Here is a 25,433-nt window from a genome sequence, read left to right as displayed (position 1 = left end):
ACAAACTCGTGAGTGAAACATTCGTAGATTAATAAATTAACACGTTGATCAGTAAGTGTGTATTTCGTAATAAATAAAAGAGATATCAATAACAGTAATATGCAGTTAAGATATATCGTAAAGCAAAATTATAAATATATAATTATGTTAATATTCCATAATAATATGATACTTATTATTATCATTTTATTATTCGAAGAATAATTATGTATAAAGTTTTTGTATTCGAAGAAATATATCATAAAATCACGATTTGGAAATCTTTTACGTCATCAATTTTAAATTTTGAGCTACACGTATATTACGTAACTCTAAATTCCTCCTAAACCGACATTTCTGACAATTTTGCATTTGGAAACATTTGCTTCGCGTAGAAAAGCAAGCGTGATTGAAAAACGTTTATCTCAACTCTGACTTTTACCTTCGTTTTCTGTTTCAAGAATTTCGTGATCTTGAAGATCGGATTCGGCATCTTTGGCCTCGGCATCCTCAATCACTGGCGTTACCTTCGATGGATACTAAAAATCGCGGTCGACACCTTCTTCTTAAGTCTTTCTCTCCTTCGTTGACAGATGGAAAATTGTGTGAAAGTCGTGTTTACATTATGCCTCTTACTCAAATTGTATTTCTTCGAGAAACATAAAGTTTTTTTTAAAGAAGTACAGTTGCAATCGAGCAACAAATAGATGCAACGTTCAACGTTCTTCCTAACGTAATGTTCCTTGAGAAGTCACAGCGAGAGAACTTGTTTACATTAATATTATTATTTGATATTCCAATAATATTCCTAACTGGTTTCAAACAGCGTTAAAAAAAAAACATTTAACGTTACTTGACGTTACCGCACACCGATGTAATAATTCCTTTTTTATTTATTTATTTATTCTGGCAAGTCATTTGACGACTGAACTTCACTTCACGAGGACTGAAGCCGTACTGGAGCTTTCGGAATAAATCTAATACGTTCATACAAGTGATGAATAGCGAGAGGAGGGGAAAAGAAAATGAGTGACGCATATACTTTGGCAGATGCTTTCCTGACGACTGCGCATCCTCGGCTGCGCAACACGTGGTGCTACCCGTTCTAAAAATTTCTCGTGTGTTCTTCACTTTTTCCTCGCGAATGTTCTCGTGAACGTCTCGAGAACCGTCTTCCCTGGACTACGTTAATTTTGGCAAATCCAAGAAACATAATTGCATATATTATGTTCAATCCTTTCAGAATGTTGTCTTGCAAAATATTTCATCTTACAGCTTTCAAATCACTAATCTTCAACAATTGCTCGACGTGTATTTATATTCCATTAAACTCAACTTAGATCACTTATTTTCATTTTATACGCCTTTGCCTAGTTATAAAATTATTTTTAATTAGTTCTGCAAGTAATTCGACGTGATTATTCTCATCTTTAATTATCTTGCAAGTATCCACTGACAGCATATACCTATATACTGATAAAATTAATATAACTTTCAGTGTATTTTTGCGGAAAATTCCACACATCGGTTGTGGATAACACGTAAGCGAAATCTGACCCGACGCGGTTTTTTAAGCGACAAATTACGCCCGGCTTTACAATAAATACCGCCGCGTCCAAAAATAAGCGAATTTAAAGCATGCCCGAAGCTTGGCCATCCTGTCGTTTATTTTTGAACGATCAGATCACGAAGTGTTCGAGGACCTAAAAATACTGTAGTCGCGAATAAATCATACGCTTTTGTTATTAATGATCTTTTTTGATTGGCAACGTTTTTTGTTAATTTTCCAAAAGTCAACGAAAGTGTTTCTTCTACGTGAGCAACATGTCAAAGATTTATGAACTTATATCAATTTTTTATGTATGAATGCATTGAATGCGTCATTCCTGATGAATTTTTTATTTCTTTGACCACGCGTATTTTTTCTATTTAAGTAAATTTATGAGTGATTCTGTTACGTAAAGAAAATAGAATAAGTGAATAGAAGAAAATAATTTTCGAATTTACAGCGCAAGAAAACATTAAATTAATTTTTATTATCTGGAATCGATATCTGATTACGATAAGTAATGTCGTGTCTCTTTTTAGCTGCAAAATTGTTTTTATCCCGATAAGATCGTTATTATTAACTTTAGTTCACAATTGAATCCAAAGGTTTATTAACCTATCGACACAATATATTTTTTTTTTTACAAAATAAGATGTTTAGAAAAGAGCGAAACATTTTCAATTTAACTTTATCCGGCATTTAAAAAGAAAAAAGAAAAAATTTTGTCTACACATTACAAACGATCGAGTGCATAAAAGGTATTTTCCCAAGAAAATGATATCCGTTACATCTGTGTCAATTTACACCGCCTGTGTCAATTATCATCAATAATGCATCGATATTATGCAAGCGCCGACTAATTCATAGAGTACGACTCTTGACACAAGTTGGTCTACATTATTGCACGCTTGCATCATGCAAGATAGGTATACGCAGCATTTATCACGTCGCGAATGTGTCCAAACCTTATTCTTCCGTAAACAAGTTGCAAATATTGGTTCGTCCTCCACTGCCGTTTCATAAGGAAGCGTTATTAAACGCTCTTCAAGCAGAATGTTATACAGAGAGAGAGAGAGATCCTATTACCGTCAGATACATATATTTTTAAAGAAAATATAAACAATCGAAGGAAATAGCTTTTATACCTTCCGCTTCGAATTCCCACTCATGACACAACGCGATGCTGTTTATCACAATTACCATTTCGCCTTGGAATCGATAATCTTTATCGTCTTCGACGACGCAGCACTGATTTGCATGAAGCCGTAAGAATCGACTAAATATGGAAAGAGTGTGCTATAAGTATTTCGAATCGCGCGCGGTGTGATAGAAATCTGCGAGAAATTGTAAACGAAAACTGTTGTTAACGTATTATGAGATATATAAATATATTGTATATATACATATACATAGAGAGAGAGAAAAAGAGACGATAATAATAATGCGATAAAAACATTATGCATGCGCGAGTCGGAGAGTCTCGAACAAGTGCATGCTGCACACCCATCTAGATTCTAGTTGAGAATGTTCTACGACCAGGAGGAACAGGTGCATGCAGTCTGTTTTCGGCAGTGATGTGCGATTCGTCGAGATAAGAACCGGAGGAGATAAACCTAACTCGAATAAAGTCCAAATATTAAGAGTGAGTCATTAGTTAAACGAAATCGTTATTAAAGAGAAGTTCCTTGTACTGATCTGTACATCATTGTTCGTGGATTACCGCGGGGACATGAATGAGACAGCACAAGAGTGTAAACAGCAAGATCATAAAGAATTCTCTACAAACTATTTCGCATCACGCGAAACTAACATACTAAGTCGTGATAACTGATAATATAATCGAATGTACCGACATGAACAATCGAAGCGGGCAAAGCGGGTTGGAAAAGTCGGCTTTAAAAAAAAAGGAAGAAAAAAAAAGGACACCAAACGATAGGCACGGCCGCAACATCGCGTGACAACGCGGGGTGCACCCGAGATCTAACAAAGGTCTAAGGTGCGGCGGTGTTATCTAATTGTAAAAGGTGCATTGTTCAACATCGAGCAATTAGAGTGCCTAATGATATTATAGATATCATCGATATCACCGGGGAGGTGGGCGGAGTAATCGATACCTCCGAATCCTGGATCTGCTCGGAATCGGCCGACGTGCTCGAGGTCTTCAGGATGCTGTACAGCTTTACGTAGGGGGCCTTGATCAGCTGTCGGCCAATAGAATCGGCCGTGTTTAGCAAATATCTCGCCGCTCGCGGCATCATTGCGGTATACCGAGCCCCGGCGCGATCCTCGCGTCGAAAATCAACAGCCGGCACACGGTGTTCGGTGACAATCGTGACAACGACGAGCGCCGGAATCGAGTGGCCTTTGATGTGGCCATTGATAACGGATGACTCGCACACTCACGATTTCGCGAAATATTTGGCGTATCTCGGCGTTATCCGATAGCCGGTCGACACGAGGATCGAGTTATTAGCGAAATTAGGAACTAGAAACGTTCGCAAGTTGTCAGAAAAAGAGATCGATGCGGTTTGAAAAAATATCAGAAACAGCAATCTCTTTTTCTTCGACGAATCATACTGCAAAGTTCGAAATCAACGATTTCAAATTTTGCATTGAATCCAAAGTCAATTTCTCTGCAAGAATTTTAAATGAAGATCGTGACGATCAACATTTTGCGCATTAAATATGTCCATCATTAATTCGCGAGACTCGAACTTCGGTTGAAACGGAGATCTCAAATTGCAGACAATACGCTTATAAACGTATAAAGATACGTTTAGATAGATAAAATTTAAAGTCAGTCGGCAAAATAAAGTTCTTATCCACTTATCGAGGCGAAAAGTTTCAAAATTCTTCAAATTTTCAGTAGCAACTTTGTGAAAAAGTCTCTACCTAGCTGCTAGAAAAGAGCAATGGGATATTCGACGATGTCTCTTGACAGTACTCACCTCCCAGGATTCCCTTGTCAACTCGCTGATTTCGTCAGTTTTGGGCTCCTCCGGGGAATCCGCGCCCTCGCCGCTCTCGCGGGGCGACAGTTCCGGCGACAGGTCGGTGTCTGTATCGGACAGGATGTAGCCGCGTTCCCGCCAGTAGTTCTCATCCAATTCACCGTAGAGACTCGGCACCCACGCATGAATAAACCTGTATAGATCGTCCACTCTGCAACGAGAAGAAAAAAAAAGAACGATAAAATCGTCATTATTTTTCGGCAGTGGGCAAAAAATTCTTCCCAATTTTCCAATATTTGTTATTAACTTATTTATCAAACTATCGATTTAAGCTTAAATACTACGAGCAAAGGTTCTCCTATAGCAGAAAATTTATTGTTTTTTTATATCGCTAAGTAATGCCACTATATATGTATAATATATGTATATAAATACAACAGTATCAGTTAATCTATTGTTATTGCATACTCTTTCTGCATAAAATGTAAGAATATTCGTAATACTATCGGTGCAGAGGTAAGATTTTAGCTTAAAAAACTAGCTGACAGTTTATAAATAAAATTCAACGATAATGCAAGCTGAAGATAAAATATTGGAATAATCTAAAAAACAGATAACAAATTAATATTTTTGCGAAACACATATGTGTGACGTTTCGATTCGCGTTACATTTCTTTTCAACTAGAAAATAATCCTTCATATAATCTTTCATGCAAATCAAAACGCTATACTTGGCGCGAGACACTACCGTGCCTCTTGAAATAAATTGTATAGAGAGGCAATTTTATAGCTCTTAATTTTAGAGATTTTTATTTCTAAAAACAGATCAACATCACGGATTAAAATTTAATATTTTGCTACTACGCGAGACACATATATGTATATGTGATATTTTGATTCGCGTTACATTTTTCATTCGATCAGAGAATAATTTTTTATATCAATCCACGAATTGTATACAGAGATAAGTTTATAGCTCTTTTAGAGATTTTAGTTTAAAACTAGATAACAGTTTATAAATAAAATTCAACGATGATGCAAGCTGAAGATAAAATATTGGAATAATCTAAAAAACAGATAACAGATTAATATTTTTGCGAAACACGTAAACTGAAGATAAAGTTATTGAAATGGTCTAAAAACAGATCAACACCACGGATTAAAATTTATTATTTTGCTACTACGCAAGATACATATGTTTTGATTCGCGTTACATTTTTTATTCGATCAGAGAATAATTCTTTATATCAATCCACGAATTGTGTAGAGAGATAATTTTGTAGCTCTTCTACAGATTTTAGTTTAAAACTAGGTAAGAGTTATAAATAAAATTCAACGATGATGCAATCAGAAGATAAAGTTATTAAAATGATCTAAAAACAGATCGACATCATGGATTAGAATTTAATATTTTGCTACTACGCGAGACACACATATATGTAATGTTTCGATTCGCGTTACATTTTTTTTCAACCAAAAAATAATTCTTTACATGGATTCAGGAATGAATTATAAAGAGAAATAATTAGAGAAAAATATAGAAAAACGTCTTAGAATTATAGCTCTTAGTTTTAAAGATTTTAATTTAAAATTAGATAAAAGTATAAATAAAAATTCAATAATGATGCAAGCTGAAGAAAGTAAACTCTTCATATAAATATCTAAGAATAAATTGTACTGAATTTTATAGCTCTTAGTTTTAGAGATTTTAGCTTATTAAAATTCAACTGACAATGCAAGCTGAAGATAAAGTTATTTCTGAATGGTTATTTCTGGAATGATCTAAAAAACAGATCAACATCACGATTCACGGATTAAAATTTAATATTTTGCTGTTACACGAGACACATATGTGACTTTTCTTATTTGCGTTACATTCGCCATTTTTTCCAATATAATTCTTTATATCAATCCAAGAATTGTACAAAGAGATTATAATTTATTAATTTTCTAGCTCTTGGTTTTAATTTAAAAATAAATAGGAGTTTATAAACAAAATGCAAGGTGCGCGATGTCTATATGCGACGTTTCGCGACTTTGACGCCGCAGCTGATTGCGAGGACTGCTATCGCATGCCACGTTTTACCTGCGATGTACGAAGGGCATCACGCCCGTCACCGCTCCTCTCACGTGGCGGTCGTAAATAAAATTCAGCATATCGCCGACCGTGCTCATCGCCCGATTCATCGCCGCGTCGTAGACGAGAGAGCAGCGTATTAGACGGACAACGTCAGCTGCGCGCGCGCCAGCCAGCTACGAGTGTCACGTCGCGCGCGACCAATTATCCGAGACGTCGCGGATGATCGCGGAACGTATCAAGCGTTCGTTATCACAGCTTCCGTCTCTAACCTTCTGACAATTCCTAATAGATCTCCAATCTCTCGGCCGCGATACTGTTTTATTTATACGCGCGACACACGTCGGCGATTGATTCGCGCGGCGCGGCGGAGCTCCCGGGATACGTAACGCGCAGCACTTCGCGATAGACGCGGAACGCGCGTCTCCTATGTATGTATGGAGCGGAGAACGACCGGAAAACGGAGTGGCTGCCCAGATACGTCGACGAGCGATTCACGGACATGTCACGTGCCCGCCGATTCGCTCGGTGCACCTGTACTTTTGTTTCGTATACGTGCCTCGCGGAACGTTGTTGCTCGCCGTACATCACGTCGGCGTGGCGTTTCAGCTTTTTAGCCGGCCAAGGCTCCTCGCAGTCGCAGTTTTCCTTGCCTCACCGGACAATGCAGAGTCCAACAAACGCAGAATTCATCTCGCAACGCGTTCCCGTCCATACAGTTAGACAAAAAATAAAAAGCTGTAAAATTACTCCCTCTGCGCAATTCATTGTTCGACGTAAAAAAATATTCTAAAAATTCGCTGAAATAGCGCCGACACAAAGTCGAATTTTTATTCAATTCAGTCGGGTATCGTTACTGCAAATCGCGAATGTAACGTGAAAAACATTTATACGTATCTCACGTAGTAAAAATATTAAATCTTAATCCATCGATCTCTATTTTTTAGACCACTCCAATAACTTTTTTTTATCTTCAGCTCGCATCGTTGAACTTGATTTACAAACTGTTATCTAGTTTCAAACTAAAATCTCTCGCCAGGCGAGATTATAAATATTTGTATACATTATACACAGAAAAAATGTGCAAACAATATATTAAATGTTCTTATTTTATTTATTCGGCATTTTTTTACGATATGTACACCGAATTTCTTCCAATCGGAACTTTTTATTGTAGAAAAATCGGATAAAGTTCCGATCCATCTCCGATTTCGATGAAAAAGCTTTATTTCGGGTTAGACTCCTACGAATCCTAGGAAACCATTTTTCAAGATAAAATGATAAAAAGTAGAGGAAGATTTTAACAATTCTACAAGATGTTATAAATTTTTATAAATTATTATATATTATATAAACACTTCTCCCAACTTTAATTTAAACAAGTCTTTCTGTTCAAATCATATTTTGATTCAAATCATATCAACAATCATATTTTAGAAGTTTTTATGTTGATTTAAAAGCATTGAAAACATGTTCCACATGAGTTTTAAACTTTTCACGCGAAGAGAGATCCACTCACTGCACCCTCTGCTTATAGGGCAAAACGAGGTCTTATCATTGTACGGTTCGAGTTTTCAATTTTCCACGCGAATCGAAGTCTACCCCCGCTTACATGTGTACTGTCTATACACATATCAGCAAATTAGCAGTACAACTTCCCTTAGCAGTTATATTTCTTAAATTTTTTTGTCAATAACTTTTTAATAAATAACGAACGACAGCTTTTAGAAGGTTACTCAGGAGAGTGCTCTCTATAATATATGTTAAGGTCAAAATCGCAGGAGTTGCTTCTCTAAACTAAATAATTACCACACTTACTAATTTTTCTACTATTTTATCTTGAAAAATGGCTTTCTTGTAAGAGTCGCAAAAATTCGCTTTAAGGGCTTTCATTTTAACCCAAAATGAAGCTTTTTGCAAAGTTTTATCGAAATCGGAGGTGTAAACCCGCGTTTTCGAAACTTTATCCGAAAAATCTTTAAATCGATAGTCCGATAAATAAGTTACAAATATTAGAATTAAGAATAGTTTAAGAAGACACAAAAACGCATGCATCGTTTTCTATGTTTTCTTAAATATATTAAACACGCAAAAATTAATTTAATTTTATCACTCGCTGATACGATATCGATACAAGATGCAATATCGATTTTATTCTTGTAACACTTATAATACTTAATGACAATACTATTTTTAGCGACTTTTAATTTATCTAATGATATAAGAGCGATTACCGAGAACCCATACTGGTACGAGGAAATGAGGTCGCTCTCGATAGATCTTAATCCGAACGAACGCTTAAGCCAATCTTAATTGCGTATTGTTCGTTACAATCGCGATACTGGGAAATGGCCGATGGTATTTGTTGTAAACAAGTGGCACTCGAAAAGGGGTGTTAACAAGATTTGCGCGATATCATGATACATATATGTAGATGACATACAAAATTCTAAGAATCGGGATTATATTATCTTAATTAAACAACAACATGCAACGTAGGACACACCTCCCTTTCTTTCTTTTAAAATTAAGATATATTTCGATATTTGTTTTATATACGAGATATGAAACAAATACGATAGATTAAAGTATAATAGAAATGAATAAGTGCCTCTAGCATGATCCTAAATTGCACGTTACTTCTCGAAAAATTCTAGCGCAATTCTCGTTACTTTAATGTATTAATTTAATGTATTAAGTTCATATTTCACACGTGCGAGCAAAATATTTATTATTTCGTTGTTGAAATAATCTTTAGACACATGCGGCAAGAAGAGAAACACTGGCAGCCGACGCGTAGCGAACCTTGATCGAGCATCAGCGAGCGTATAAATAGAAGTTCCGGCGAAAATCTATTTTGCGTGTCTTGCGACGTAGCATGTGTCCGGTCGTAACGCGTTCTTTCGAACGGAGATGTGCGTAAATCGGCTGTATTATACAAAAATAACGCAGCTAAAGTTTTCGCCCGAGGGAAATTTACCGGCGTGTTTCTACCGAGAAACGTCACCGTCGAATATTTATTTGTGCAAGATGAAATGATTGATTTATCGCGGACAACGCGGCGCCTGTAAGGGCTCATGCACAATAAGAGAAATAAGGAACAAGGAATTAAACATAGAGAATTCATAGCCGCATCTTTTTTCAAAACTCTATGTTTAATTCCTTGTTCCTTATTCCTCTTCAAGACTGTGTTCTTGAAAAAAGATGCGACTATGGCCGGTATTCATAGTCGGATCTTATATTTAAGACCATCTTAAGTACGATCTTGAACATTTAAGACCACCTTAAGTAAGATGTTATGAACCAATCACAGAGCCGTATATTACTTAAGACATTACTTAAGACAGTCTTGAAATAAGAGCCAACTATTGAATACCGGCTTATGAATTCTCTCTATGTTTAATTCCTTGTTTCTTATTCCTCTCATTGTGCATGAACCCTAACTCGTTTTCCGACGACAACTAGTCGTTGAAAAAAAAAGAGCCGCCGATCTTGATAAAATAAAATTTTAGGAATGCACGAATCCCGAAAAAATCCGGTTTTCGTGTTTAAACATGCTAGGAATAAACTGCGGAACGCAAAACAAAGAGCGTGAAAAATTTATAATATCAAAAATACGGTCCAAACATTATGTTGCATAGTTTTGAGTTTCTACATATATCATCTAATTGTAAGATCGCCAAGGTCATATACTGGTTTAGTACTGGATACTTCAAACGATTATGGTATATAACTTGGATTTAACTGTGAAAACGAAGTTTCAAACTCGATTATATTCCTATTTTATGTACTCCATTGCAATATCTCAAGGGACGCGACGAGACGTTGCGAGAGATAGCCATGTGAGAAACAACTTACCTGTTGCGTGGTACGCTGAACCAGTATTCGGGACGCAGCTTCTTCTTGCCGTAGCTCATAATTGGCGTCGATCGTGGTATCTTCTTGTCCTTGGGTCTTCCTGTTCGTAGTCTCAAGTATAACGGTGGGTCCTCACAGGAACGAGCAGGTCGTGGGATCAGTTCTGCGTAATGTCGGAAAATATTTATCGATATAATTTAGATACTCCAGTAATAAGAGTGTTTTATATTCAACAGATTTATCTTTTCGATATAGAACTCGCGAATCCAGGCAATATGATTCATGATTTCGTCATAATAAAGAAATCTTTTTGCGATAAAAAGCTCGTATATTTTTGTATATGTAAGATTCTTTCCTGAGGTTCTTTAAGAACTGCTAAAAACCACACGTAAATACACCGATAGGTTGAAAACACGAATAAAATTGGAAAACGAGGCAAGCACATTACCACAAAAAAGTGAGTAGAGAGTGTCAGAGTAAGAATTATATATGTAAAAGGAATAACGATAGCAACGTGGGGTAGAAACGTGATAGATGAATGATACATATTGCACAGATATTGTAGAAGAGTTTGACAAAATATATGTGCAGCAAGAAATGGTGACGAAAATGGAAATAACCATTACAGTGATACAGTGTATGGTCGCCCGTAAGTTGCGCAAATCATGTTTAATGCATGACAGTAAATAAAATGAGTAAGAGACAAAAAAACATGTTACGTTCGAGACAGACGTACGAAAGAGGCAACTGAAGAATTGGGAATTCGCGTCACAAGGAGAAGAGCAAGCTAATACTGTATGAACCTACCCAGGCCTTCGAGTTCGGGAAAATTAGGTGCTTGGACTAGAGGGGCAACAGAAACAAATGACATTACTGTATTAGTATGAACCTGTTGCTATCTAAAATGATGAAACCCGTTGTGCTAATCTGAAATAGATAAAATATTACTGGAGAGAAAGACAGACAGAAAGATGTGATTGAACAATGCAGAAATGTACAACAGTTACTACCAAAATCTATAACAATCGAACATATCACACATTTCACAGAAGTAGTATAGTTTGCCTCAAAAGACTTATTCGATTATCATAGAAAATATTAATACGAAAAATCTGAAATTCTATGCTAAATATGCTTTAAAGTGACAATTAAAAGATCATTTAAATTGAAACAAGACGCGTCCGTCACATGCAATGTGTGGCACAAAGGGTTTCAAGATTCTGAAGATATATCTGTATATTTTGTTTGTAAAGAAATATGTTATGAAAAGTGCTTGTTCAGTTAAATCTTTTTATTAAAATACAATTTGGAAAAATACGTATTTATCAGGATATAAGCTAAGATCGATAAGAAAGTTAATTTACATCAAACAAAACCCGTATAATTTATGTTACTTTCTCCCAAAATACTCGATAAATATTTTGTACATCAAAGAAAGGTAATATTTAACGTTTACTTAATGGAATGACGTATGGAACTGATAATGACAAGCAAATATACGATCTAAAACAATGATAGACTACCTTAATGTACACCAAGGTAAGCGCATTTGGTTACCAATCCCAAGTTTGCCTGGCGGTTTAAGACAATATTAACGAAATTTAGGAAACAAATTTAGGAAAAGAATTATTTTCACACAAATTCATAGTAATTTATAGCCAAAGGCGCTCGAAATTCTGAGACAAGGACAATAAACTGGCAAAACAACACGGTTTAAAAAGCTATCTATGCGTTCTCGGGCAAGTGCAGTGCGTGATATATTAATCCCGTTTGCCATCCCCTTATCGTTACTAATCAATTCTTTTCTATCCATATATCGATGCCAATATTAAATATTATATGAAAAATAACAGAGACAGGTGTGTTTTGTGTAAAAGGGAAGTCTGTTGGAGTATGCCTTCATGATTATCAGAGTATCTATCCATTCCGATAGGACATGAAATATTTTATGGACAGGTCTCTATGCGGTCGTGATACTTACTGTCGAAACTCACAAATAATTCCGGCATATCGTCGACTGAGACCATACTGCGGTAATCTAGTCGCGGTGCCGTCGCAGAAGTTTTGCTACCTCGACTGCTATCGACGCTGCTGCTGCCAGAAGATGTTAAAGGTTGCTGTCTAATAAAAGTACCCACGGAAGAGCGTCTGAAAGAAAATTCATAAAAAATTTAATTATAAAAAAGACAGGGAGACAGAATTTCTTATTAGACAACATTCCAAACGCTTCTGAACGACAAGTACATGTTAGCTGTCATATCTAACTAAGTTGTAACAATATCGAATTTGCACATCATCATAATTCAGAAGCGATATGTACAACATCCATAACAATAATAATAGGAATTAACAAGGTGTATCCAGTATAAATGACGAATAATGAATCATGTGACTGCTTGAGGATACTAAACACTGTGTAAAATTGATTACGAGTTAGCTGTAAGCGATCTGAAAAGTAGTACCGGTAGTGTCTGTTGCCTGAGTTGTTCGGCAAATAATATGATTTACCTGAAAGCAGGAGCCCTCAATCCCAGAATGTCTTCGAAATTAAAAAATAATAGCGAAACAATGGAAAAGTGTATGGAAGGAAGAAACATTTAAATAGTAGAATCCTCGGAATATTTTGATAATCGCTACATAGTGCATGTACAATTTTACTCTTTCGTAATATTTATATTTATATTTATAAGATTTAATTGATATAATGTTTCTTTCGTAATCAGAACATTGAGGAGGATTCTACTGGAACAGAACGTTTCCGAAACGACAGAGGTTGATCAGATGAGAAGTAGAAAACAGATCAGGTAAAAAATAGAGGAGACTAGGAAAAAGGTGGAAATACAACAATGCAAGGTTACGGTCGGGTCCAGACTCACCCGATAAGACCTCCTGGACCAGGTGAGAAATTGCTGAAGTCCTGGGAGAGAGAGGAGGCGGTAAGCGGAGGAGTTCCGCCCGCTCTACCGCCCCCGCCACTCTCTTCGCTGGGTGTTTTAGCAAACAGGCCCGAGCTAAAGTCACTCACCAGGTTGATCGGCGAGCTTTTATCCACCACCATTACATAGTCTTTGTTAGTTATATTAAAAATGAATAGTAAAGCGTTAATGAATATCTAAATTCGTATTGTATGCAACGTAGGCGCAACGTAAACGTCTAGGAGTTTCGTCACAATCGACCGCGCAATAATTATCAGTCTTTTAGATGACTAAACTGCCTGTATACCTTCATATTTATATATTTATTTCACGAGTTTTGTATTGTAATGCTTTTCATATGCCAGAAGCTCTTCCTATGCAAGTAGCTAATATATGCTACGTTATAACAAATGAGGCTACACCTGTTTCATTTCATAAAGATAAAATTGACTTTTTATCTATCAAAAAAGGATAGATAGACAGAATTTCTTATAGATACAATAAACGCATAAGTTACACCAGGAGAATAACTGCTTACAAATAACCTCATTTGTATGTATTTACTAAATATAAAAGTTCGCAAAAAGCAAGTTAAAATAAAAGCGATAAAATTATTAGTTTTTCTTTTCTTCTGTAAATATGCATATTTGCAAGAATGTTACTCATTCTTAGCAGAATAAAAGAGTGTGAAGAAATAAAAGCGGTTGTAAAAATGTCATATATTTAAAATAATTCAAACACGCTAGATTGTTTATCGATAATTATCAATACAATATGAGATAAATTTGTTCACCTCGAGAAGACTTTGCTGAAAACAGAGGAATGATGGGAATCCGCGCTGTTCGGGAGGCTCGATATCTTGTCAGAGAGAGATTTGCTGCTATCATCATCCTTCTCTCCAGTTAAACCTTCCATCCAGGATAATGGATATGACAGACGTTTTAGCATCTAAAATGTCAAAACAAATACATAAAATATATAAACGAGTATAATATCGCGTTATTGTGATGCGAATGTTAAATTTAATACCTTGTTCTTTCGAGTTTCCTGTTTATCATCCTCCTTATGCTCTTCATCCTTCTCGGGTTCTTCTGCATTGCTCTCTAGGCTAAAGGACACCGAGCTGGCTTTTTTCCTGCCATTAATAGCAGAAGTGGCTTCCAACGTGCTCGTAACATTCGTTGGTGCTATTGTTATCGGAGGAACCCAATCCGAAGATAAAACAATATCTGCATCAGAATAAACTTTTTTCGATGGTATAGGCTGTACTACTGGGATAGGTGGATTAGGATCGCGGATATCGATACCAGAGTCATGGCACGACAATTTGACTAGAGATCCTTCTTCGTCTTCGGGAATGGCATTTGATTTAGCTGGTGGTTCCGCCTGCAATAATTGTTTATATATACATAAATATGTAATTTTAATTTATTATATAATTGCTATCAAGACAGAAATATGATCACCTTATCAGAATTTAACGAATCTTGCTGTTCGTCATCAACAGAAAATGTACGATCTTTGCTAGGAACTGCCCAATGATGGTCAAGCATGGAACGTCTGCGTTCCTCTAAAGTTCTACTACCTTGGCCGCCAGTGCAACATTCTTTCTCATTGTCTTTCTCACTGTCTTTCTCACTGTCTTTCTCTTTCTCTTTATCTTTGGTCGAGGTTGAATTCTCCTCCTGCAACAACGATATATTCGTTATAAATTACAATTTTAACATTTTATTTTATATAACAAATGTCGATATTGGCAACAAAAGAATACATACACTCTGGAGATTGGTAGGAGTGACGAGCTCTCGGTCAAAGGCCTTTGGAAAAGCGTCGCCGTCTCTTTCAGCGCAGCTACACACACTTTCGCTATCGTCGGCTGCTAATTCAGGAAAATTCTCGTCCTTTCCCGGAGATTGACATTTATTACGATTATCTATTTGGGGTTTCTTCATGTAATAAATCTCAGGCTTTTTGTCCAAATGTCCGGATTCGGTATGGGAGACCCTCATATGCGCGATGTCAAAATAAATCGCAGCATTGACTACAAACTCCATCGGAGCGATCACCCCGTAAGATTCAGCACCGTGCTCGATGACGAGAGGATCAGACACGTTTGGATCGAACATAACTGCGTTTGGTGTGACCAGCAGCACCCCGCCGACTACACCCTAGAAGAATATTTAAATCTCAGAAAATGTTGAAACTTTTGCATGAAATTTACAGATATTAAAAAGTACTAGAGACAATTACCTGGCCATCTGTGATGTGCCTGACATTAATTTTCAAGAATCTTTCTCTGAATGGTTGTTCGTCATCATCTGCAGTCGCGCCAGAGGTTCCAAGAGGTGTTTTTATGCGTTCCATATGGCCTGGTTTTGGTGACACTGGTCTCAAATTATCCAGAAGTTCTGCAAAACCAAAAACGAATTGCGAGAATAAGTGCGAAGCAGAGAAAAACATGCTTTAAAATACCCCCCAAAAAATACATGTTTTACTGAAATTAAAAAAGGTGATGCTGGTTTATCAAACTGTCTACAAGAATTTCTTAATTACGTCATTCACAAAAGAGTTACGATAGCAAGTAGCCTAACTTGGATCAAGGAGCCGGATAATAACGTTTTCGATTGAGAATCCTGCGGTGTTTAAAAAAGTTCGTTATCTAAAGACTCTGAAGAAGACAAGTCATGACACTTGTTTAAATCCCAACTGCCCATGTCGATCTAACCTCGCATGCAGAATGATGCGACGTGACTCGTTATTCGTCGCAATAAAACGCGAATAACGAGTCACGCGTATACAATTCCGACGAAATCGGCAATTACACCGTCCATCTCATTTGCCACAACGTCACGATTGTAGCGCAGGCATTATTAGCGCTGGCATATAGATTAGAACCGTGTTTACGCGGCTTCGCACACCGACCAGCGTGCAGCGTGTGCACCGTGGTCGATCAGCTGATGCGCGCGACATACCGGGTGACCCGCGCGTACCGCTCCAGAATTCACTCCCTGGAGTTCCTGGACGTTGCGAGTTGCGAATATCGCGGACACTCGCTCGCGGCGAAACGGAGCATCGCGGTCCGCGGAACAAAATCGAAGAGCTAAAATCGGCCCGCTTTATACTTAAAATAACTGTCTTTTAACCTTTCCGCGTGCGATATCGATCCGAGGATACCGCGCCTCCACACGTTCATTTCGTACAATCCGATAACTTGAGAATCTCGAGATAAAAGAAAAGAGAGAAAAAAAACGAACTAAAGATGCGAATTAAAATTTAAAAAAAGTATTGAGTGCGGTACAGGACTTTTCAGAACAGTCGTACGGAGTCCGTCGCTCGCTTAAATTCTTCCTCGCCGATTTATCGATCTCGGGGGAAAAAGACAGGAAGATGTCGAGGCACTGATAGCTTTCGTATACGTATACAATCTACAATCTACGTCGCACGACATACGCGGCGTCGAGCCACCTTCATGATGCGACTGCGCTTTTCACGGTGTGCGCCGCGTCGACCCTTCGCTTCGAGTTTCGAGTCGCAGAACTCGCAGATCGCGGGAGATGCGGGGTCCACGATCGCGGCCATCATCTTCCTCCTCCACTTCCCCTCGCCCTCGCTTTTCGGAGTTCGGCACTCGGCACCGCAAAACGTGACGACGTCGCGCACACGTGTCGCGCGAGTGTCGCGATCACGTGTCCGCGACGTCCGCGTTGCGGTGCAGCAACCAGTGCGACGCAGCGGCGGCGCGGCGGCGCCGATAACGGCGGTGACAAAGCGTTTCCCGAAGAAGAAGAAGACATAAATAAACTTCGAACGAATGTACATACGTAACAATTCGAACCTGGCTATTGTTCCGCTAAACAGACAAACAGCCGAGCAGTGAATCACGAAATTGTGTAACGTCGGGACACGAGTTATATTCTCTGTGGCGCTAAGTCTAGAAACAATTTCCCTTCGCAAGTGCGTACAATGCGGATATTAATTGAACTGTCGCGAATAAATAAGCAGCTACGTATTTCGTCAGAAATTGGACTGTCTCGCGTGAACGCGTGTTAGCGTCAATATGCACATATTACGGAGAGACAGAAACAATACAAAATATTTCGTTTCTTCATTCCGAGGAAAAGAAAATTGTACGTATATTTACTTTTTTAAATTTATACATATTGTAAAGCTTGTGTATCCAAATAATCTATTATTTCTTACGTTATTCTTTACGTAAGTTTTCTGTTTAACGTATTACGTATTACATAATTTTTCAAATTAATTTTTTTCTATCAATTTAGCATATTACACAATTTTTCGAATTAGATTTCTCTAACAAAAATGATTTGCGAAATTCAGTTCCGAGAAAAGCTTGACAACTTAAAAGTATGCTAATGCGATGTTCCAACAACGATATAAGCGACGACTATTTTCGAGCCCAAAATTATTCTAATTAGCTCGCTCGAACATGTAGTAATGAGTGGACCATACTTTTACCTATAATCGACAGGACAGGTGAAACGCGGGGATTTCACGGTTTGCCGCGGGCGACAGGCAGATAAAACACGAGAAGGCAATCGCGTTAGTCACAATAGCGCTCCGTATCGATTTCTCGGGCACGGGTATTACGGGGTAACGCGATGTGGTAACGTATTAATATTCATTCGAACGGTCGACTTTGTACGCAGATAATAATATAATATCCGATATCCCCAATTCTTTCCTCTGTGTGTTTAGTCAGGTGAGAGCCAATCTAGCGCATATCACGCACGACGCCCAGGCACAGGCGGCGTAGCTGAATCCTGCTGAATTATTCATAGCCACGCCGCTACGCGTGTATCAAATCTGTCTCGCGCATTAGCATAATACGAGACAGGATACAGGACCTCCGGGCGACGTATCCGACGGGAATAAGGATCGAAATCTCCGTTTTAATTGCACGTCCTCGTTACGTCGTAAGGAAAAAAAAGGAGCGCGATGGCCGCCTGTCGCGACGGATTATGTCTGACTCTCTAAGGATATTCGATTCTGAATCGATTTATTTAAAGAATCAATCTTTTTAAACAAAAAAATGATTTTTTTAAATTCAATTTTGATACAAATCAATTATTTTAATAGAGAATTGATTTACGATTCGTTAATAAAAATATCTTTAGATTTTAGGTTGAATTTTTTCAGTTTTAAATAAAATATCCGTTTTGTAAAATAAAAACATCTTTTTATATAAATCAATTCTTATTTTTAGTGTTCTTGCAGTCTGTGAAAGTATTAAGGTAAAAAAGTGAATCCTTTGTAAGATATTTCACTTTTATTTTAATATTTCTTTATATGTAGTATGTACATTTAATTTTTACAGTTTATTATCTTATCTTTTTTTATACATTCTGATAAAATATGAAATATTTTGTCAAATTCTTTTGATTTATCTTAATACTTTTAAATGTAAAATGACAAGAAGAATTGATTTATGTATAAAACAAGATGTTTTTATTTAAAAAATGTCTTGTTAAAAATTGAGATAATCTTTAAATCTTGAAAATGACATTATCTAGAATGAAGTTAATCCTTTTATTTGAAGCAATGCAACTTTGATATTAAAAATACATTTATTAATAATAATTTCTTAAAAATAATCATAAAAAAGACTATTCTAATATATTATATGTAAAAAGTATGTATATATATTTATATTTTTTAAATTGCGCATGATATCTTTAAATCGATCTTTTGGTCCGGTTTTTCAGTGAATCAATTTTAGTTATTCCCAGATTTAGTTATCCAAAATCGATTCAGGAATCGATATTTATTATAAAAATCGAACATCCCTATACTTTCTAATAAAAATAGATTTCAAACGTCGTCGAAAATATTTCTTTCTTTTACGTCATAAGTCATTCGATACTGGATTTAGCGATAAGCGTGACAAGACCGGATTATCTTTAATAAAATTTTAATTATCTATTCCTCGAAAGGTTATTATTCCTAAGGACTATCTGTATAACAATATCTATCGTACGCGTAATAATACGTAAACAAATTCCCTTCTCTGCTTTCGTTTACTAAACAATAACATTGATTACTTTGCTTGAGAGAATTATGATGCGAAGAAGAGAGATGGGAGAAGAGCGGCTAACGTTTCGATTAAAAAACCCCCTTCTTATCGGAATTTTATATCCGTCATTATAAAATTTTAAGTAGCATGCTGTTACACTGCTCGCAAAATAAAAGGAATTAAGAATAAAAAGACTCGCAAGAGCGTAACTCTTTGTTGAATATGAACTCGAGGATATCGGTTTTAGCAAACATTGTACGATAACCCAAGTCAGCATCCAAGAGGATTAAATGGAACGACGAAGATTACCTTTTTCTTCGGGTGGTAGGTCATCCTGGGACTCGTGATCGTGGCAAGGGTCAGGGCTGGGCGCATCCGTGGCCGATGCGCCTCCCAGGCGTCCTTCTCCTTTCGCCGGCACCCATAACTGCTGACCGGAATAAATGAAAGTACTTCCGAGCCTGTTCAATTTGCTCAGCTCGGACGGCGTCGTATCGAATCGCGCCGCCACCGACGTAAGCGTGTCTCTGTCACCCACCTGTAATTACGAAGGCAAACGTGTCATTAGGCGTCTCAATTTACGAGGGTACATAATCCCTCAAAGAGAATCACTTTCTTCGCAACGTCTCAACGCTCCTTGTTTAGCGCGTTTCACACAAATAACGGGAGGGAACGTCATTATCTTCGCCGTCCTTCATGAAGCATTTTAATTGGGATAATTACAACGAGTCGATCAGAGCGAGTGTGCGAAATGACTTAAAATTGATTTCTCGCCGTCAGCGAAAAGATGAGGCGTTTTTAATCCGAAAACGGACGTTTGAGGCTATTTAAACACCCCAGCGCTGCAGCGGCGAAAAAATAAAGCTCACATCACAGTAATTTTTATGTGCTTCTTTCGTTTTTAAATATTTTTTTTTTTGTTTCTCCTTAATTTTCTCAGAAAATGTTAAGTAAATCCATACACATATTGCCTTTGAATACTGATAAATTATATAAAACAAACAAAAATATGCAATATGTAATTAATAACAATGATTTTTAATTGGGGTGCAAAAGTAGTCTCGGGTGACCGTTTATATACAAAAAATGAGACGCCCGTTCTCGGATTAATAAAACAGGGTGGTCCGAAGCGTCAGGAATAACGTGTGTCAGCGATCGATCTAAATTTCTTCTTATTCGCTTTCGTAAATCGAATCCGTATTTGCGGGGCGCGTCTAACATAAGTGCACACGAATTGACTCGACGAGACGCGCCGGGAGGATCGCATCTCCGACAAAATCTCCGTTACTCCGTTTCGCGCATCTGAGAGCTTTCTCCGGTACGCATTTTTCCGCACATGCACGAGCGCCCGCGGCACAGGGCCATTAGGCCATTTACATAAGCCGCGGCAGAAACGGCGCGCGGCGCGCTCGCGAGTAGGTATCGGACGATAGAAAATTGAATTCTTGGAACCCCTTTTTCCAAGGAGCCTCGCGCCGAGGCGCGAGTGCGACTTGTCTCTTATGCAAATTCGTGCACGCAACGACTTGCGCCGCAACGATGTGTCGCTTCGGTGTCGCACGGTCGCCGGGCTATTTGTCGCGCGGTCGCTCCTCTCCTTGAACAAAAGCGCGCTCGCGCGCGCATCTCCCCCGCGGAAAAGAGTCGACATAATTCAATTAAAAAGCTCGTCTTCACGCGCGCGGACGCTAATACCACCGTCGCCGTCGGTAGGTCCGACCATTTTCCACATCGGCGGTAAATAGGGTTTCCGACGCTTAAAACGCGATTTATGTCCCACCGGAAAATTCGTTAATTATTCCGCGACACTTCAACCCTCTCTTCAAATGCGCGTTCCACCTCGGCGCTCTCGTAATTTCATCAGGTGCTATGATACAGAAATCTTGCTGCGCTATTATCATTTTTTCGGTAAAGTTCCTTGGAGCTTTAAAGCCCTTCGTCACTCGAACAATTAAGTCATTTACTTTCAAAGCATTTCACAAGTCCACATTTTTTAAATATACGTATTATGTATATTGTGCAGTTTTTTTAAGTGCGTGATTTTTATACTCGTCATCAGAAGTGATTTTGAAATTTTTGAATTAATTTCTTAATTCCAATTCTCGTTGTATTATATTTTTACCATATTCAGTCTCTTTAACTAAAACAACTTTACTTATATTAAGTTTGTCTGAAATTCTTTAAAACAAAAATTTATCATTTGCTCTTATAATTTTTATCTTCAATTACTTATGACTTAACAGTTATTGATTAAAAATTCATATCGGAATATCCAGAATATTCAAAATCTCTTCATTTATTCTTGACACGTAAATAAAAGGAAATAATTATTTCTTTTTATTTACGTGTCAAGAATACTCTTTCAATATTAGTTTTCAACATCCTTCATCTCGGGTAAATATAGGACGATCGAGATTAGACAAGTGATTAGAAAGCAGCTCAAGCCCCCTCCTTCCCTCCTCTTATTCGCGTCCCATTACTGGTGCGGTTCAACGAGAAAAAGAACGGCTATTCCGCTGACAGAGATTAGACGCGTGGGCAACAGCGACAGAGAAGGTAAAGAGAGATCGATTAAAACGGGACAAAAAGCGAGAATCGCGGTGATGAAGCTGGCAAGAAAAGCAAAGAAAAAGGAACGATGGCGGGAGAGCGGGACGGAGAAAGGATATTTTCTGAAACCGCGAAAAGAGCAGTGCGATGGCCATTGTTTCAATTTCCGCGTCTTTTAGCTGCGGCTTTATAATCTTCATCTTCGTTTTCATGGAACGAAATGCTGCCACATCACAAAAGATCTCCCACGCTAGAGGGATAGGTTCTTTATTTTTGTATTCCTCTCTCTCTCTCCAACTCTCCGATCTTTCGCACAACGTCAAAAGATTGATATGCGTTCTATCTGTTTTTGGCAGTATATCATTTCTGTACTCTCGCATTCGTGAAATACGATAAAAAGATAATCTTTAAAACAAATGTAATTAATTTTCCAAGTTGAAGCTTGCCATCGAAATCAAGATTTCGCAATTGTGAAACGTTTGATTTATTTTTGTCAATAGCTCGCAAAAGTTGGCTGTGACTCTCTTGTTTCAAATCCAAATCGATTTTACTTTTAATACTTTTGGATAGAAATTCTAATGCGATATCTGGAACTTTTTGAGGAAGAGCCAAAATTCTGTCAATTATATCTTATAATTTTGAAAATCAAATGCTAACTTCACAAAAATCACTCTGATAGTTCTTAAAATGTTGAGTAGTAGGATAATTTTAATTTAGGAATTTTAGTTAAAAATTATTATATAACTTTTAGCTAAGAAACTTTGCTTAAATACTTTGATAAGTTAAACGGGAGCGCGAAACGTTACTAAAACGAAAATGTGTAGCACAATTATTAAGATGAAGCTTATTAAACCTTACCTATAATTTAACAGTTTAAGTTAGTAATAACATGAAATTTTTAGAATATTTTAAATTAAATCTGATTCAAATAATAATATCAATAAAAGTGTCAAAATTATTTTAAAACTTCTCTTTATTACAATAATAGACTTGGAACAATTAGGAAAAGAACACTATATTTGCAAGAGAGGTTTGTCATACTTTTCCTTACAATTAGTAATTTAGTAACACCGGGTGAAACAATTTCTTTCCAAATAATTCCTTGCATTAATGTCTCGGTATTAACTCGAAGTATGCAACTGGAAGTTAATACAAAGGCAAACACGTCTCAGATATCTTCGTCTGAAACCCGATAAAATGATAAGCGTGAACTTGAAAATCGTTGTTGTTTAATTGCACGCGACTGCATAGCGAGCATCAATGAGATCGCCAGCACGAGGAAGATAAGAGAAATTGTCAGATTACAGACATTAATCGATCAACGGGGTGCAAGGAAGCCGAAACGGGCGACATAAGCTGGGCTCTAATAGAGCAGGAATTGCAGCCGCCGTAATTATCAGGACACAGGGATTACGCTACGGCCATAGTGATTTCACTGCCGTTAAACGGGATAACGCCAGCAACTATCGGAGAACGACGACCCATCAGCGGATTAACATTACGTGGATTGTGAAAATGCATCATTGATGTTGCGCATATAATCGTGGAAATAATTTGTTCCTAACTATCTTGGATCAATTCAAAGCTAACGAGCCATTTAGAAATTGATATTAAATCCTTTTTTCTAAACCTAGGAAAAACAGATTTAAACAATAAGATTGTAATGTATTTCTCATGTTAATAGTTTTTGTTTAAAATTATTATCTATTTTTAAATCTATTTTTGTATAGCAAAAGGATCTTACATTTTTATGTTATTTAACTATACTATTTAGCTATACTACAGTTTTTTGCGTGTACTTAGCTTGTACATAGCTTTACATTTCTCTTTTATTTTTTTAGAAAAGTTTTTTTAACAATTAACAATTAGCAGGAGAAAATGCGTGATTAATATTGCACATATAACTATATATGGTAATCATGAATTCCTAATTATCTTGAATCAATTCCTAAAAAGTCATTTAATATTAAATCCTTCTTTTTTTAATTTTACATTTTTTATTAATACGTACAATATTATAATTCGTTTTATCAATATGACAAAATCAATTGTACTTAAAGAATTACGTGATATCGAATCAACAGAAAGTCAATTAAAGATAACGAATACATTCGTAGAATTGTGCTTATTTACTTGGTTATTTAAATACTTTGTACAAAGTTTAGTTGAAATGCTAATAATAATTCTTTAACTCAATCCCGACATCTAAATAATTAATAAATATCTTTCGTCCAGAAAAGGACAATTTCGCTAAAACTTTTATTAAAGTTAACTTTTGAAAGAGAACATAATGAAATGCACCATGATGGCATCAAGTCTGGAACTCTCGCGGATTTCCGCTTTGCTCTATTTGCTCCGGAGGGAATCAGGAAATGCAGCTTGTGCAACAACTCTATTTCCTCGTCGGATAAATCTCGCGCGGTCTTCCGCTCCCTGGAGCGAGCCTTTCACAAGCATCGCATTAGGAACAAGTTAGGGTTAGAAGGAAAGAAGGAAGGAAGAGAGAGAGCGAAAGAGAGAGAGAGAAAGATGCCATTCTTCCTAGAGCGCTGCACGATCGAGAAATTTCTCTCGAGAGCGGTGCGCGAAATTGACGATCGCGATCGACTTTATGATAGTTATGGCGGATAACATAAAGTGCGATAACACGATCGTCGGTTATCGCGAACGAAAAAAGAAAAGACGAACGAAAGAAAATACAGAGATACAAAAGGAAACTATACTAAACTTTTTCTCTGTATGAGTTACGTTTTATTTATGAATCATGAGATTTTATGTCGCATATATTTTTATTTTGATCTGTTATTATTAATCACCATACATTCGGAGAAGTAAAGAACAAGATAATGAATAAGGCTGTTTGAAATAAAAGTTGAATGTCTTTTGAAATTTCTTTGCGCGAGAGATAACGAAAGAATTAAGCATCTCAATGCGAAACGAAAAGGTTCGCAGATCAGAATTCCGATTATTCAACGCGAGGTGTCCCGGCGAACCTGGACATGGTGGACGCGTGCCGGTCCCGAGACTGCGATCTTTGCATACGCGCCGCTCTAGAATCCTAGCGATGCGCGCACGAGTACCGTCCCGCGTCTCCGAAGTTCCGGGATCGAATGTCCGCGGTCTTTGCGAACTCGCGGCGTCCTTTCCCCGCGAACACGACCCACCGGGGAGAAACTATTTCGCTAACGAGAGTCCGCGAGAACGCTGGGCTCACTCAACGAAGTAATTGGAATTCACGCTGAAGTGTCTCGCGCCGGGAGATACGCGCGCGCGCGCTGATAACGCGGCTGATAACCGAAGCGCGGTTAACCCTTATTCCGCCGTTACGATTCCTGTACACCTCTGTAAATTCTTTCGAATTCTCAATTCTTTAATTCAATTCTTCGATCTCGAAAAACACTTTTTTACTTGTAATTATGCACGCGAGACCTGTTGATTTTATATTTAAGTCAATTTAGTATGAAAAAGTGTGTTTTTCAGGCAGAATAATGTATGTAGATTTATCCTAACTTATTTTATTGTA

The 25,433-nt window shown here is 37.4% G+C and overlaps 1 protein-coding gene across 16 annotated transcripts in view; it reads right to left on the bottom strand.

Annotated features, from left to right (window-relative positions):
• The window catches only part of LOC112452622 (TLD domain-containing protein 2), a 143,968-nt gene that overhangs the window by 16,804 nt on the left and 101,731 nt on the right, over window positions 1–25,433 (bottom strand). For 11 of the 16 annotated variants that reach the window (XM_025012925.1, XM_025012929.1, XM_025012921.1 and 8 more), the window contains 11 exons: window positions 19,670–19,898; window positions 15,580–15,737; window positions 15,105–15,497; window positions 14,796–15,014; window positions 14,359–14,715; window positions 14,123–14,277; window positions 13,291–13,455; window positions 12,396–12,562; window positions 10,415–10,577; window positions 4,477–4,690; window positions 3,643–3,729 (listed from right to left, as the gene is read on the bottom strand). In XM_025012925.1, the coding sequence (XP_024868693.1) occupies window positions 3,643–3,729; window positions 4,477–4,690; window positions 10,415–10,577; window positions 12,396–12,562; window positions 13,291–13,455; window positions 14,123–14,277; window positions 14,359–14,715; window positions 14,796–15,014; window positions 15,105–15,497; window positions 15,580–15,737; window positions 19,670–19,898 (2,307 nt within the window). Of the gene's footprint in view, window positions 1–421; window positions 945–3,642; window positions 3,730–4,476; window positions 4,691–6,565; window positions 6,955–10,414; window positions 10,578–12,395; window positions 12,563–13,290; window positions 13,456–14,122; window positions 14,278–14,358; window positions 14,716–14,795; window positions 15,015–15,104; window positions 15,498–15,579; window positions 15,738–19,669; window positions 19,899–25,433 lie in introns of those variants that run through there. The other 5 variants (XM_025012917.1, XM_025012918.1, XM_025012919.1 and 2 more) reach the window with 5 other exon arrangements.

The sequence above is a fragment of the Temnothorax curvispinosus genome, unplaced genomic scaffold, assembly GCF_003070985.1.
Source record: "Temnothorax curvispinosus isolate PA1 unplaced genomic scaffold, ASM307098v1 QBEX01003544.1, whole genome shotgun sequence".
In the NCBI taxonomy this organism is placed as follows: Eukaryota; Metazoa; Arthropoda; class Insecta; order Hymenoptera; family Formicidae; genus Temnothorax; species Temnothorax curvispinosus.
Note: the sequence above shows the minus strand (reverse complement) of the source record. Positions and strands in the feature narration are given on the sequence as shown.